This window comes from Anser anser (assembly GCF_964211835.1).
Source record: "Anser anser genome assembly, chromosome: 1".
Taxonomy (NCBI): domain Eukaryota; kingdom Metazoa; phylum Chordata; class Aves; order Anseriformes; family Anatidae; genus Anser; species Anser anser.
In genome coordinates, this window is record NC_139720.1 from 27,063,098 (window position 1) to 27,079,132 (window position 16,035).

General features: G+C 41.9%; 1 protein-coding gene across 5 annotated transcripts in view; it reads right to left on the reverse strand.

Annotated features, from left to right (window-relative positions):
• Nucleotides 1-16,035, reverse strand: part of ST7 (suppression of tumorigenicity 7) — a 145,950-nt gene continuing 129,915 nt past the window's right edge. For 3 of the 5 annotated variants that reach the window (XM_083851154.1, XM_083851156.1, XM_083851157.1), the window contains exons 13-16: nucleotides 10,896-10,988; nucleotides 7,724-7,863; nucleotides 2,684-2,796; nucleotides 1-324 (exon numbers count right to left, since the gene is read on the reverse strand). In XM_083851154.1, coding sequence (XP_083707280.1) covers nucleotides 297-324; nucleotides 2,684-2,796; nucleotides 7,724-7,863; nucleotides 10,896-10,988 — 374 coding nt within the window. In that variant the 3' untranslated portion in view covers nucleotides 1-296. The remainder of the gene's footprint in view (nucleotides 325-2,683; nucleotides 2,797-7,723; nucleotides 7,864-10,895; nucleotides 10,989-16,035) is intronic. The other 2 variants (XM_083851155.1, XM_083851158.1) reach the window with 1 other exon arrangement.

Consider the following 16,035-nt stretch of genomic DNA (forward strand, 5'->3'; position numbering starts at 1 on the left):
TGCAATACACAAAAAGTTTATTTTTAAGTTTGTCTTTTCTGAAGGCAAAATATAATAGAACCTAACATCAATGTATTTTGTACAACAAAACAGTTTTCATATGAGAACAGACAATCCATGAAGAGTTTTTAAGTCTTAGAACTGCTTCCCTTTTTATCATGCTTTCTTGTGGTCAACAAAAAGTTGGCACAGAAGACGTCATGGCAGTCAGTCCGCGGGTGTGCTCCCTCAGATCCTCGTCAGCTGGTGCCACAGACTGGAGGGCAGGATGCTTTCCACTTTTTCCATCACGAAATTTAAAGGGGCAAAGAGGGTGCTGAGAAACTGCAAAGAAATCAGATACACGTTCAGGTCAAAACCCAGGACACGATACTCATCAGGAGAAAGCTGTCCAACATGACAAACTCTTGCTGCTTGCTTCTGTAAAACTCTCTAGCATTATAAAAATGAAACAATTCATGCATAAAGCCTTTCTGCCAAATTCTGAGCCTCACATATATACAGATTTCTGGGTTTTGCAGTCAAGCAAGAAAAAGCAAGATCTACAAAGACCAAAGTGATGAACTACAGAAGTTTCCACAAATCTAACGTCCGGGACCAAGGCTCACACTGAAGCCACTAAAAGCTCAAACCAAATCCTACTGAAGTGAAGTAGGCTTCATTACACTCATTTTATTTACAATTACTTAATAATACAATTATTTATTTTATTTTATGTTATTTGACATTACACTAATTTTAATTCAACTGTACACATTACATGGAGGTACTCTGGGGCCCTACGCATGTGTGAGAGCATACAACAATGTGCAGAGTCGGCCACCTCGAGACTCTGAACACTGTGGCTTCCCACTGGTTTGGCTGACACGATTTTGCCAGAAATAAGCAGTTCTGAGTGGAATTGAGCAGCAAAGAGCTGCATGAGATTTGTGTTTCAGTTACTGCTGTGCAGTCAGCACAAAGCAGACGTACTCTGCTTACTACCCGGACGTGTCTATTAAGCCTCCTTAGGAGGTCAGTATTAAAGCCGATCTGGTGCTGGATGTGTTCTTCTTTTGCCCATAAGAAGTCTCTCTCCTGACGAAACGAGGACAGCAGACAATACATAACACATGTACGTTCCTTTTCATGCTGTGAATTCAGTCCGTGCATTTTAAAGGCAACAGTAAGCACTGAAATTCTTTTTTCCCTTCTTGGACACGTTTGCATACAATGCATGCCCTACATCACGGTCAGCTTGTGCATCATGGAAGAATCAGGTAGCACCATCACTGGTAAAGAGATTTTGTCATAAGCACAGGTCAAAGAAGCTTTTCCTAACTGCAGCCGAACAGAGTATTGCAGTCGTAGCCCTATATAACAGCTGTCAAGCTATGTAACATGAATCAAGGCTGAATGAATGCAGCGCTGACCTCCCTAATCTCAGAGTTTGCCATTACTTCTCCCAGTGGCTTAGCCCAAGTGTAGCCATTCCCCTGGTTAAGCTGTGAACTGTTTAAATAAACACGTCCCGTAAATTGTGACGCATGCAAAAAGCTCATCAGAGGCCAACTTCTGCTCGTTGTGCAGCACCTGTTCTAAGTGGTAATCTAGCACCAGCGCACGTACGTGGATAAAACTCAGCTTTGTGACCAGTGCTAACTGCCTACTTGTTAAATCGATTAAGCCTCATTTGCCTGACGGTAAGTTTTATTGCAATTCGCAGAATTTTTGTTCCTGAAGTACTTAATTATATCCCGTAACAAAGTTTCTGGCGCTGAGATGAGCTACGTCTTTTTCCACCTGGAGAATCAGCTGTTTCACAAAGGATAATTGCAGTCATGGGTACCAAAGCCTGGCTCCACTGAAGTCCAAGCAAAACCCGTGCTGACAGCAAGTGGTTCAGGACGCCACCTACTCTCTTGTTCAAGCCCACGTAAATGGGGTGCACTGAGGCTGTCCCAGGGGCTGTCTTAAAGTCTCCTCTCATTCTAAAGCGTTGACGTTTGCCTCCTGCCTTCTCCTTGCTAACCCCTGCTCTGCCATGATATTCTCGCTCACGGGGCACAAGCAGCCCGTCTCTCACAGAGCCAGCTATAACCCTGACCCCACAGCTCAGTTTCTCTTCTCACTGGTAATAAAGAACCCAGTTCCCGGCCCTGAAAGCTGCAGGACACCAGGGGTTCCTCTCAGCTGACAGCACTGCAGCGTGGCTAGTGCAAGGCCTGGTAGCCAGCCACCAGGCTGCTGGAGCAGGGCACGGTGCGTGGCCCTTGGAAAACTGGTGCTCCTGCCCTCCAACAGCACTGGCAGCTGCCTATCCGGCTTGTTCACCACCCAGGAGGGCTTAGTCTGCATCACACATTTTTGTTTTAACGGTTTTTGCTCTTCCCTTTGGTACTGCCTTTTTCTTCCCCACACAGAACAGAAAACCAGCACCACGCAGAACAGAAAAACCAGGAATTCAAGGTGGCAGAGCTGGTGATGGGAGACCTGTGGAAAGTTTGCTATCGTTACGTTGTACTTTAAAGGATAACTAACAACCTGGCTATTTCAAAGCTGGCAGAAGCAGATTTCCAGGACCACCTTCTGAATAATGTCTGATAAAACAGACGTGGAAAATTATCTTTTTAAGCTTTTCCACGGCATAGCCAGTATTTGTATGAAGGAACGGACCCTGTGATCTGACCCACACACTCCCTACCTCAGCGGCTGTAGAGGTCCAAGCAGATGAAAGATTTCCCTGTGCAAACCTGCTTGCTGAGCTGAGGTCTCATCCATCATACAAGAAATATTGCAACAGACCAGGTCGGTGATCTCAGGCAAACAAAGGAATCAAATCAAAGACAAATTAGTCCTTCTGAAGTTTCACTCATCTTAGTAATTTGGTGTGACTTAACTAGGCACTACACTTCTAGACACTTGACTTGATTTGATGTATTACATAGTGACTCCCTTGTTAATACTTCTCTCAATTTTGTTTAAGACACATTCTCATTGCTGCCATGTTATGAAGGACCTGCATTTAGATACTGTTATGTTTCTGCATGATGATGAAAGACTTCCAAACGCATTTACACTGTGCAATTCCATCCAAGCCATGCAATCAGAAATTTGTTTTGCTTGCATTCGCATATTGAGCAACCTCCGAAAGCCTCATTACAAAGTCTAGCAAAAATTAAAAGCATAAGCTATGAACACGCGTCTCCCAACCAAGCAAAAATGCTCAGATCTGTTGTCACTTTCAAGTTACTCAGGCTGACAAAACACTCAAATGGAAGAACCAGATTCTTCTCATTTCTGTATGGGAAGAGTCAAGCTTACTCTATGCGCTTCCAGGTATAATGTTACTGACTTGGCTGGATGCATTGGGAATATCTGCACTTGCTGCTGCCCTGGCAGGCAGCGTTCAGAGCAGGTTGTGGCTCCAAAACACGGGGTGCACTAATGGAGTTTGGTGAATTCCTGTGAGTCTACGTTCAACCTCCCAGAAGAGGAAAACAGCTTTAAAATATCTTTGACTTCTGTGTCCAGTGGTGTAACACACGCTGCTCAAAGGGACTGCCGCAGAGGCACAGCCTCACACAGGGAGGTCCTCAGCACTCAGGGGCTTTCTCTGCCTTGGGGAGTCTATCACTGTCGGATTCACATCTGTGGTCCTAGGACAGCCAGCTAGCTGAAGTGGGGGTCTTTTTGTGAGAAAATCAGTCTTCTCTAAGTACAGATGATCAAGACTTCTGTACAAATTGAATTTTACCTTGAAATTGTATTTTTTCCTTCAATAGAAGCATGGACAGCTTAGCATCACTGGATTTAGTTCCCATTGTAACCAGCATTTATCCTTATCTCTGCAAACAGAATCCGTGAAGCCTGGTCTCATCATGCGTGTGGACTCTCCTCTTTAGTATCACATCACAGATTTCTAGGTTGGAAGAGACCTCAAGATCATCGAGTCCAACCTCCGACCTAACACTAAGTACTCCACTAAACCATATCGCTAAGCTCTACATCTAAACGTCTTTTAAAGACCTCCAGGGATGGTGACTCCACCACCTCCCTGGGCAGCCCATTCCAATGCTTAATAACCCTTTCGGTAAAGAAGTACTTCCTAACATCCAACCTAAAACTCCCCTGTCGCAACTTTCGCCCATTCCCCCTCGCCCTGTCACCAGGCACGTAGGAGAACAGACCAACCCCCACCTCTTTACAGCCTCCTTTAAGGTAACTGTAGAGAGCGATAAGGTCGCCCCTGAGCCTCCTCTTCTCCAGGCTGAACAAGCCCAGCTCCCTCAGCCGCTCCTCGTAAGACTTGTTCTCCAGACCCCTCACCAGCTTGGTCGCCCTTCTCTGGACTCGCTCGAGCACATCCATGTCCTTCCTGTAGTGAGGGGCCCAAAACTGAACACAGTACTCGAGGTGCGGCCTCACCAGAGCCGAGTACAGGGGCACAATCACTTCCCTAGACCTGCTGGCCACGCTGCTTCTTATGCAGGCCAGGATGCTGTTGGCCTTCTTGGCCACCTGGGCACACTGCTGGCTCATATTCAGCCGACTATCAACCAATACTCCCAGCCGACTATCAACCAATACTCCCAGGTCCCTCTCGGCCAGGCAGCTTTCCAGCCACTCATCTCCCAGCCTGTAGCGCTGCTTGGGGTTGTTGCGCCCCAGGTGCAGGACCCGGCACTTGGCCTTGTTGAACTTCATGCAGTTGACCTCAGCCCATCGCTCCAGCCTATCCAGATCCTCCTGCAGAGCCTTCCTGCCCTCGAGCAGATCGACACACGCACTTAGCTTGGTGTCATCTGCAAACTTACTGAGGGTGCACTGGACGCCCTCATCCAGATCATCGATAAAGATATTAAAGAGGACCGGCCCCAGTACCGAGCCCCGGGGGACACCACTAGTGACCGGCCTCCAACCAGATTTGACTCCATTCACCACAACTCTCTGGGCCCGGCTATCCAGCCAGTTTCTAACCCAGCGAAGCGTACGCCAGTCCAAGCCCCGAGCAGCCAGTTTCTTGAGGAGAATGTTGTGGGGAACTGTGTCAAAAGCCTTACTGAGGTCAAGGTAAACCACATCCACAGCCTTTCCCTCATCCACCAAGCGCGTCACTTGGTCATAGAAGGAGATCAGGTTCGTAATGCCTCCGAACTCATGTAGCAACCCCTCCTGGGTGCTACCAGTCTTCCTCTTTCACCCAGTTGCCCATTTTCACAAAATTGTGCCAGAACACCACGTCTCTGGGACTCCTACATGTCTGATTTGACTGTAACTGACCAACTGGCCAGCAGTTAGCAGAATGCATGGAACAGATGGGGCTAGAAAATGTCACTTCTGTGATTTCTTTCCTTTGCTCTCTCTCTCCTTCTTCCTTCCCCCTTGACATACAAGATTAACTGCTGTTATTAACACATTTGGCACCTAGATTTGTTGCAGACTAATTCATGAAATGGAGTAGATATCTACGTATGGGTTGGTCTCGGCAGGTTTTTCACCAATTTGTATGTATGTCAAACCGTCAGTAGACAAGTCTGGAGCCCCTGTGTGCCAGGACAATGAGAGCGTCTGGGTTAACGGGCTACGGAAGAAGTGCAACAAGATGCTTCCTGGAGAACAGGACAAAGCCAGTTCCCAACACCCACTCATGCTAACTTACTTAGTGTTCGTGAAATACAATAACTATCAACTTACAGTAACATAAGCCTGGGCTGTGATGATGGTGTTACATCTGTGAAATGCTTTTGGGATTGGGAGGCATAAAGAAAGAATAATCTTGACCCATTAAAACACAGTTTCGTGCTGTTTGTAATACACCACATGGCAACGAGCACCGACCATACAGGAGTAGGTAACTCAATGCATATAGCTACAGCAACAGTCAACACACTCATCTTTTAGCTATTTATGAAGCTATTTTCCCTAAAACTGAAAGGGATGAGCCATGGCTGGTCAACCTTTTCTATTCTGTTCTGACGCAGCCACGTTTCAAAGAGCTGGCTGCCGTGATTTTCTTCAGTCTCGTATACCTGGGCTACTTTTCCCAGAGGAGATAACAGAACAAGCCATCTGAAGCAAAGGTTTTTTGTGAGTCACAAAGGGAACATCACAGGCTTGGATTCTGCCCTTCCTATGTAGAACACAAGCTGTGGTATCTGTTCTATTAGTTTAACACCAATGGCAGCTGCACTTACACATCAAGGAAGCAGATCCTTCTAGAGAGACTCTACTCCCCAAACGGCCTTGGAGCCTGCAGGCTCCACAAAGCTGAGAAACTATTACTAACATCACCACTGTAACTTCTGGTATCTCTGTCTGATTACACTCAGTAACCACAGCCAGGTGAGTTAAGCTCACACAAACATGCTACCAATTTTCTCCAGTTCCAGTAGCTCACTGCCTGCAGTAGATACACTCAGTGCAAAACCTGATCGTGCCGCCTGCTTGACATACACCCTTTGTTCAGGATACAGGGCTGACAAGCACAGGGACAAGTCTAACAGGGACAGATTTCATCTCATTAACTGGCAACATCAGAAAACTGAAGATTACACTGAAAGAGCACCCAAACAATGGTCACACATTGCAAAGACTGAATGAAAAAACAAAAATGCTTAACAAAGAAGCTTAAGAACATATGCCTGAGTTGCACACTTACTGTCCACCAAATGCCTACATATACACTTGAGAAACAAGAGAAAAGAATAGCACTTCAGATAATCTTCAGCACTTTTTACTGATACAAGTGGTATCTTTTGCTACAGCTTATCTTATTGTCTGTCTTCTAGAACTAATGAAACAAAATTATTGACACTAGAGACATTGCTGTACCAGACGTCTATCACTCACAAGCCTGGGTTGTAGAAGACCTGGCTCACTTGCAAAAGGAGCTTGAGAAAGTACTAATAATCTGGAATTTGACAAAACCATTCAGCCTAGTTTTCTTCACCCCTGCCCCCTCAAATTCAAAAGCACCAAAGCCACAAGACCTACATCAGATACAAATATATTTGAGAAAACATATTCTTACAGAGGATATTCATCATTTCTTGGACGAGGAGACAGTTTTTTGATCATCCTGGAACTTTTCTAGAATGCCATTTTTTTCATGTCCTAGAACACCAGAACAATGATGCTCTTGGCTTTGCAATGAAAAAAAAAATGTGTGAACAATTCATGGCCTTTCCCTCTCAGCCTCCAACTGTTACTAATCCTTAGTGGATTACAGAAGCAGAATTAGCACAGACTTCCCTGGATGCAGTTAAGAGAAGTTATGAGGGAAATACTGATGGTACTTCTTTCATGGGGAAAGAACAGAGAAATTTCCCCTCATTAACAGCAGTCTGTTTCTGCTCATTCTAAGAGTTTGCATTGCACTGGGAAGCATGGTACAGTCATTACTGGTTCTACAGTAAATATATGAGTTCTGCAAACCATAATTAGTTATTTTATTGGATTATGTATGCAAACACAGATATTACCTTGTCCAACCAAGACCTTTTTTGGCAAAATCACAGGAGATCTAACCTAACAAAAGAGCCATGTAAACCAAAGAAGGCAGTGGTGTGTTTCACTGATTAGAACCCTTAAGAGTTGTTCAATGTCCCTGCTCAGACATCTCGTGATGTTTTATTTATATTACTGAATGTGCAGATGTTTAATGCTCAGCAATATTTCTCTCAGCTCTTCCTGTATCTGTGTCTTTAGTTACCAGAAGAGAGCAGCAGCAGAGAATACTCACAGCTTTTGCGAAGACCCCCATAAGCTCTGGGAACTGATGTGTCAAGAGGGCTAGCATGGCTGTGAAAGAACAGAGTCCAGCAGTGAAGAGGATGAAGAAGGGAAGCTCTTTCTTGGGGTAAACTGAAACTTCATGAAATGCTGTAGAAAAAAGAGGGAAGGAGAGGGCATTGAATGTAAAAACAAACAACATTCTTATGTGGTTTTAAACAGTCATAGACACCAAAAGATGCTTTTGAAGAAAGAAACGTACAGAAGATCTGAAACATCTAAGGCCAATGGTATTGTTGTGTCAGCTATCTTACTGCCAAGTAATTCTGATCTCAAGATCCTATCAAGCTTACTCTGACCTACCTATACACTACTTTTGCTTTCCTTATGTCAGAGCTAGCTGTAATGCAACTATGCAACTACTAACCCCAGAAAACGAATCTACAAGTAAAATGCCCATTTTTTTCTGTAGGTCGTTGACTAGCCATATGGCTGCATGTTTGCTAATGGTGATAAACAGAGAGTGCAGAAACAAGCACAAGTGAGCAGCAGTGAGAGCAGTCTTTCAGCAGCCACATGGTTGTGGATTGGTTTAAGCAGGCTGTAAAACTACATTCATTATAACAGTAAATTCTGGGGGTTACATATGCAGAGCCAAGAAAGCTATCCTAATAGTAGGACATATGCACACATACTTTCAATTCCAAATTTTCAGAATTCTTTGTATCTTTACAACAATACAACAGCTTTTGAAAGTTTTGAAAAATGACATTTAAATTACCTGGGAAATTTTGATGTATTTGTTAGTATACACTAAAAGGAATGCAAAAATTTTCTTGACTCTGGTTATGAAAACATCACTCACTGGGCTTTGGAGGAAGCAGCACTGAGTAAGCTAAAAGGGTCGGAGGAGGACAAGGAGCACTCTACTACAAGATTATATCCCTTAAACCTTTATGGTGGCTCTGATTCAAGGTGAAAATCTGGCTGGGTTGCCAAAAGGTTTGGTGAACTCTTATCTGCCTGCTTCACTCATTCAGTCCATAGTGTGGAGTTACAACCAAGATATACGCAAACTTTGAAATATTTTTTTTTTCTACTACAGGACCAACCTCAAAGCTTCACATATACTAAATCCCATGACTATCTATACACACAAGACATTACTCTTCCATTTTGCCTACTTTCTTGGCCTCAGTGATCAGGTCTCATCTCACCATATGTGCAGACAATATAAGCACAGGGTAATCCAGCAGCATGGCAGAGCAATATTCTTGACTGAGCTCCTCCAGAGTGGAGTGGTTTTCAATATAAACAGTATGAATTCTTAAGATTTTTAATTTAAATATTATAAATGAATAATATGTTTAATTTGGGGGTTTTGTATTAATTTGGTACCAAAAAAAAAAAAAAAACACCATAATTTGCAACTTCTGTCTCATTAAATTTAGAGCTTGGGAAATACCAGGTCATGGATTTTTTATGTCTACAGTTTCTGGTGTGCAGTTGTTTGCACGTGCCTTTGACACAGCCTCAAACTTATTTTTCTTGTGTGTTATCAAGTCATGGCTAAAGTTATGCGATCGATATTTTTAATTAGAATAGCCTATCAGATCTCAGTGTTCTGCTATCACTCCAGCTGACTCTCCTTTGAATCACATGCAATTAAAGGGTGTGGACAGGTACGAAAAACCCCTTTAACCAATCTGTGCCTGTCACAGTACATTAAACCCTTCCCTACTCAAAACCAAGAGATTTTGCAGTGAAATGCATTTCCCATAACTGCAGGAACAAAACATGACTATCTGGCTATGTTGTTAAATAGTCCCTTGCTTCTAACATCCGACAAGAAAAAATAGTTGTGCATCTAGAACGAGAGTGCCGAACTATTCTGCATGACTTTGTCATTCCTACATCTCCTGACGCTCCACCCTCCCCAGTTCAGTATCCCTCCGAGTAACGCATGCAGAGCACTTGAAGAGGTGTTGTTATAATTAGGGTGATTATAATGGGGTGGGGAGATACTGTAGGTTGCCAAGGATTTCTGTGTAATATCAGTGAGAATGCGCTGTGAAGGAGAGCCTCACAGTGAGCATACTTTAGCCATCTTATTCTCACCTTATGTTTACCCAGGCTCATTAAAAGTAGCAATACGTTTTTTAGCCCAAAGCAGAGAGGTCATGAATGAAAGACTACAAAGAGAGCAAATGCCCTCAAAACTAGCATTCCCTCAAAACCGGCATTCCCAGCAGAAGCAGGCTGAGTTTTACTTTTTCAAAGATTTCTCTTTATTGCTTCATCCGAATAGAGACAGTGAGAGAGGAATCTCCTCCCTTGGATCAACCTGTGTTTGTCTCCTCTGCACTTGTGCGTGTCCCATGTGTGCTCACAGATCCCACTGCCTTTGGTGAGAAAACATGTGGGAACGAAGTGTAACTGTATACAAGGCTGGCTGCTTCAGCTCTTCCTCTGCATTCTTGTGCTCCACTGCACGCACCGCGAGTAGTCCCATTAGCTTGTTCTAAAACTCTTCCCGAGGGCCGGATCTGTCTTTATAGCTGTATGTTGCAGAGCACTGGGAACGCTGCTGGCACTTAGCTAATACATACCATAAACATGTATGCTAAATGACTGAGATATTTTCACATCAATCTCTTTATAATAGCATACACATCATTACATGAAGAAAACCCTTTCTTGTTATTTTGGACGGCTTTTCAGAAAACGTCAAAATAACCTGTCAAAATAACAGCTGCATTAATGATCCAGCCGTCCTCAGGCAGGTTTGATCTTGCTTTGGAATTAAGTAGCTACTGTGTCTACACAAGACTAACACGGCTGTGCAACTGTGCTCTTGGTTTGATGTGTTGTTATCCTAGATAAAAGATCAGACATATTTTCCACTGTCTTGGCAAGAGAGAAGTAGCAAGATCTAACAGATTTATATCTCCTCAGTAATCTCACTCCCTATCTCCACACTGTTGACAACAATAAAGATAGCTAATCATCATGAACTATGGCTAGGAACTGCCTTTTAAACAATTAAGTGAGCTCCAGAGACTTGCTGTCAACTGCTTACTCCAATCCAGCATATTCAATTTAAAGAGCATCGGTAGCAATCGGTATGGCGAGACTCACGTAAACACTTCTTTGATGCCAACAATAAGAAAAGTTGAACGTACATGGTAGTAGTTCTCTATCTGCAGTTTCTGTACAAATAGGGTAAGGGTAGAAAAGATGTCCTTTTTCCAGTGGATAGGGGATCATTCTGAAAGCTGGAAAGAAAACAACACCATGCATGAATTACCGAGTGTGGCAGTCACTGAAGACATTTAACTCTATTGACAATTTTGAAAAACAAACAGAAAAAGTAAAATGTTTATATTTGATTACAGTTTATATATTGATAAATTAAGTGCCAAAATATAAATCTACACTTAGCTTTTGATACTGAAAACAGTTATGTTTTCTTTTATTCTTGGGAGTGTCAAGTGAGACCATGTTGCAGCTATGTACATAAATGTTTGCATGATCATAGCCCAATATACTTTAACAATTCTACGGCCAAATTTACACATTTTGTCTTAGACTTTCATGCCCCAGAATTTTTAAATTTCAGGGAAAGAACTGTATCTGATCTAACAGGTGTAGCCTGCCAAAATGACCAACCAAGCTTGTGAATTTTGGCCAATACTTGCAATCTCTGTGTATCAAGCATACTAAAAGTTGCATGAAAAAAAGTCCACTACTAGCCGCAGTGATTTACCCATCACACTCCAGCAATACAGGTAACATGGATGAGTCAAGCCCAGAGAACCAATTTTCCAACACAGTCATGTTTTCATTTTGTATTTGGCAATCAAAGATTAATATCGAATTATTAAAACCAGGTTCCTCAAATACATTCTTTTTAAATGCACCAGATAAAGTCAAGTTTCTGCTATAAATCTTCAGGTCATGGATAAAATAATACTTAATCTTACATGCTTTTAAAATTGAAAATAATAACGGAGAGGGAGGGAAATGGATTACTAAATCTGGCCTGTGGTGATGTCATAGGCCATCTGAGTTATGCTCATGTGGTTTATGGAAACATCAGTGCACTTGACTGAATTATAGCTCTGCAATCAATGCATCCTTTTCCATTATCCTATATATTATTCTCACTGTTAAAATGTCATCAACGTGTTATTCTCACTATCCCTATGAACATCAGTCACTGAAGCAATATTTTCCTCACCAGATGTCCTAGAAGCACTGTGTATTTTAGATATTAGGTACTGCCCACCCCCATGTAATAATATTCCATTATCTCTTGCTCTAAGGCAACTGAGGAATTGGTTTAAAACACACAATACCTCAGTATTTTCAGTTGTGCACACTGCATTTGAAATAATATTAGCTGTAATTTTTGTGCAATTGTGTGTTTATTTTTGATTACTATGTTTAAAACAATAGTATAATAGTCAGAAATCCTCAAAGCAGAGTAACAATTAGCCAGTGTAACTTCAGCTAACATGTGGTATCGGTATTTCTTTTTGTATTTGAGAATATTTGAATATTGTTTAAAAAATAAAAACATTACACATATAATTTCAATATTTGGAATGCAGCCATTCTATATTACAGGTGCATGACTATCTACATCTACATAACACACTGGTTTCTGGGAGATTATTGAGATAAATCATTATAAATTTTTCTCTGTTGTCAGGAACTTCTTACACTGAGATAGAAAGAAAAGATATTCCATGCCTCAGCTCTTTGTAAATCAAGACTCGTGTTTCTAAGTGCTTCTACAAAGTAAAACTGCCTACCTAATAATTATTTTCTACCTGAGGAAGTGCAAAATACTGTTGAATTACCAAGACCCTTTTCAAAAGAACCTAGAAACCTCTCCACGCAATGTATCCTCTAGGAGAAGTCCTCGTATGATTTTCTTTAATGTCAGAACATGATCTGCATCAGGACACAATGAATTTGAATCTCAGCCTCGACAGCACTATTATGAAGAAATGTATTTGCATACGATCTTGGAATGATTCACAGATTTTGTTAGATAGGTGGTATTCTTTCAAGGTTTTCTTAATGTACAAAGAATGTCTTTACAGACAGAACCATGCTTTTTCCTTGCAGCTGCTTTAAAAATATCTAATTAATTATATTCTGTTTAGATTTTACAAGCAGCACTGTTATGAAGTAACATGGCAATTCTGTCTGTTAGGCTATAGAATATTCAAAGAGGCAGAGGGATAGCATTCTTTGTTCATATGAAGTGTCTGCACTAACAGACCCAAAATGAAGATATCAGGCAATTGAGGCCACAGAGGTCAAAAAATGGCTTGCTAGTGAGCATTTGCTGAAGGGACCAGGAAATTCAAGTATCTACAGTCTTGGAAGCACACTTTCAGAAATCTTGCTGCTCCTCCTTTCCTCTGGAGATTTGCATCAGTCTAAAGCAGTGAGTATCTCATCCATCAGCTATCATCATGAACTTCAGGATGTATTCTGTGTTTTCCACTGATCTGATACGTATGGTGCTTCCCGATAGAGCTATTCTTACCTCAGAGCCAGTTAGGAGGTTTTAGACAACTGTGAGAAGGATAGAGATACTTACTTCGAGAAACAGCAACAACTACCATCAAGATGTCTCCATTCACACTAGTTGTCTACACTCACAGTCGGTGGGAAGAATTGGGCAGTTGGAAGCATCTCACTCTAACCTAGATGTCTACAGATGGTTGGAGGAACCAGTATCTATTCCCTTCCATTGATGGCAAGGGAGTCTCATGACAGAAAACGCAAGCTCATTCAACAAGCTTCTGCTCTAAAGATCTGTTTATACTCATTCTTGAGAAAAAAAAAAAAGGTGGCTTTTCTTCCTCCTGGCTCTCTGCTTCAACATGACATTCATCTGCAGCCTTGGAGACAAAGTGAAACCCAGAGTTGAAGTGACCCGCTAGAGTGACCCTGAATCAGGTACTGCTCAGAGGGAGCAGAAAACCAGAATTCTTGTTCTGACACTAACTAGGAGAATGTTAGGGAAGTTGTTTTTAACTCCATGAACCTCAACTACATACTCAGTATAACAGTGCTCCTTAGGGCTTCATTAGACCTACTGAAATACATGTACTTACTGTTGACAAACATTGCAAGAGCATCAAAGTCAGCACGTGGCAGAGGAGCATCAGAGCTTTCAGCCCCACATTTGTTCCCCAAGAGGCAGTCCTAGTGCTGCCAGTGGTACCACCTGTCAGCCCTTAAGGACCCTTAATTTCCAGCAGTTTTAGAAAACAGACCAGGCTGTGAAGATCTTCCAATATTATCCCCTCATCCTCTCCATAGTGCCCCCAAAAAGCCAAGTAAAAATCCAGTAAACCAAGCCTTGTGTGATCCTCACATGCAACAACCTTGAGTGTCCGTACAACAATGTATGTGGAGGGATGGATGTTCAATGCTCATTACTTCAAAATCACTAACAGAAGCTTTTCCTGAAATTTTGGCTTAATATTTAAACAGATGATCAAGCCTCTTCTGTCTTACCCTAAACTGCAGTAGTATTAAGACTCTAATCGAAATCAAAGGGGACAGTAACGCTAAAGATGGCAGAATGGGTTTTGTTGAATTTAAACAGCCATCTTCAATATGTGACCTAATATGGAGTACTTACAGCAAAATAGTTTATTTAGCAGTGTTATCAGCCACAGAAGAAAGTACTCTGGTGTATACATAAACAGTTTATGCATAAACAGAAACTACTCCTACAGTGGCAATTCACCATTGATCCATATACTCGTAAAAGCTACCATAACGTTTGAGAACACGTAGGTATTTACTCTTCATGCAAACAATGGGAAACATGATGCAAGTTTAGAAACTGACAGTGATGAACAGGCTCCTCGGACTCTTATGAAATTGGAAACACTTTCTGTATGGAGCACCTGAATCCAACCCAGAGCAACATTTCACATGGTGTCACTCGGGACTGTGATCTGCATCATGAATACAACTATATTTTGACTGATAAAAAAGATAGGAGCAGGAAACAGGTAACTTTCTAGTTTGATGATTATCATTATTTTCATAACCTCACTTTTCTCAATTGCCAAATACAATTTAGACGAAACACTCTGTAAGTACCTCAGAGTTGAAAACACCACAGAGACAATTCTGGATAACTTTTGTCAGAGGCCACCTTACTTAGGAGTGACCTTATTCTCCTCAGAAGCATTCAGAAGGTGCACCCAAGCAACTGACTAACTCAGACACAGTGCTTAGTTCTGCCCAAATCTCACAGGGTTACAACTGAAGAGTATATGTTTATGTGGGCATTAACTTCCTACGTACAACCTGCTAAACTGAGGCTTGTGGGTATTTTAAGTGCACTGACAGAACAGCACAATTTAAAGACAAGCACATAAATGAAAGAAAACGAGAGCAACTGACCACATATGGCAGACAGTGGGTATGAAATAGCATTTAATTAAATTTATTTTCTCTGTTATGTATCCACTGGATTTAACTTACAATTAGGCAGAGATGCTAAGGAAACCTTTATCAAGTAACGGAAGTAACAGCAATATAAATAGCTTCCTATATCCTTAAAGAATGTTACCCACACTAAGATATGGACCAGAAGTTATAATTATTAGACTAAATTCTAGTGAAACCATTAAATCCCATGGCTATCTGTGCTTGAGGAAAATCTGAAAAAAGTTCTTGAGGACCACTGCACACAGTTCATCTCTCTCTGAAACTGCCGTGCAAAATGAATTACAGAGTTTTCTTTACAGGTTACACAACAACAGTCATTAACATCTTACAGGATAATGTACAAATATTTCCTAATGAATTACATATTCAGCTTGCTGTGGGGGGTAATAAAGAGAGGAATCGATTCATGTAGTTAGATGGGAATGCCCCACATTGCCTTCAGGCACAGATGACTACATTTCCTAGTTGGCAGGATGACTGCAGTGCAGCCAGCCTCCAGTGCCAAAAGCTGGTCTTGGAAACAGCCCCTTAAGGACTCCCCAGCCTGACAAAGCAAAAGAAGATCTATTCGGGATTCTCTCCAAAATACTGCTCCATAATGATGGCATATAATGAGGCCTTGGGCTAAAGGACTTCTGCAAGCATCTGGAAAAGAAGAAATACTACAGAAAGACAAACCACTGAAAGAAAGCTATGACAGAGAAAATAATAGACTGGAAGAAATCACAAGAAAAAAGCAAGAAGGTAGGAGAGAGAGAAAACCCCAAATGGCTATGGTACTACAATTACCAAGCAAGGTGTTCTATACACCTAGAAATAAAGCCATTG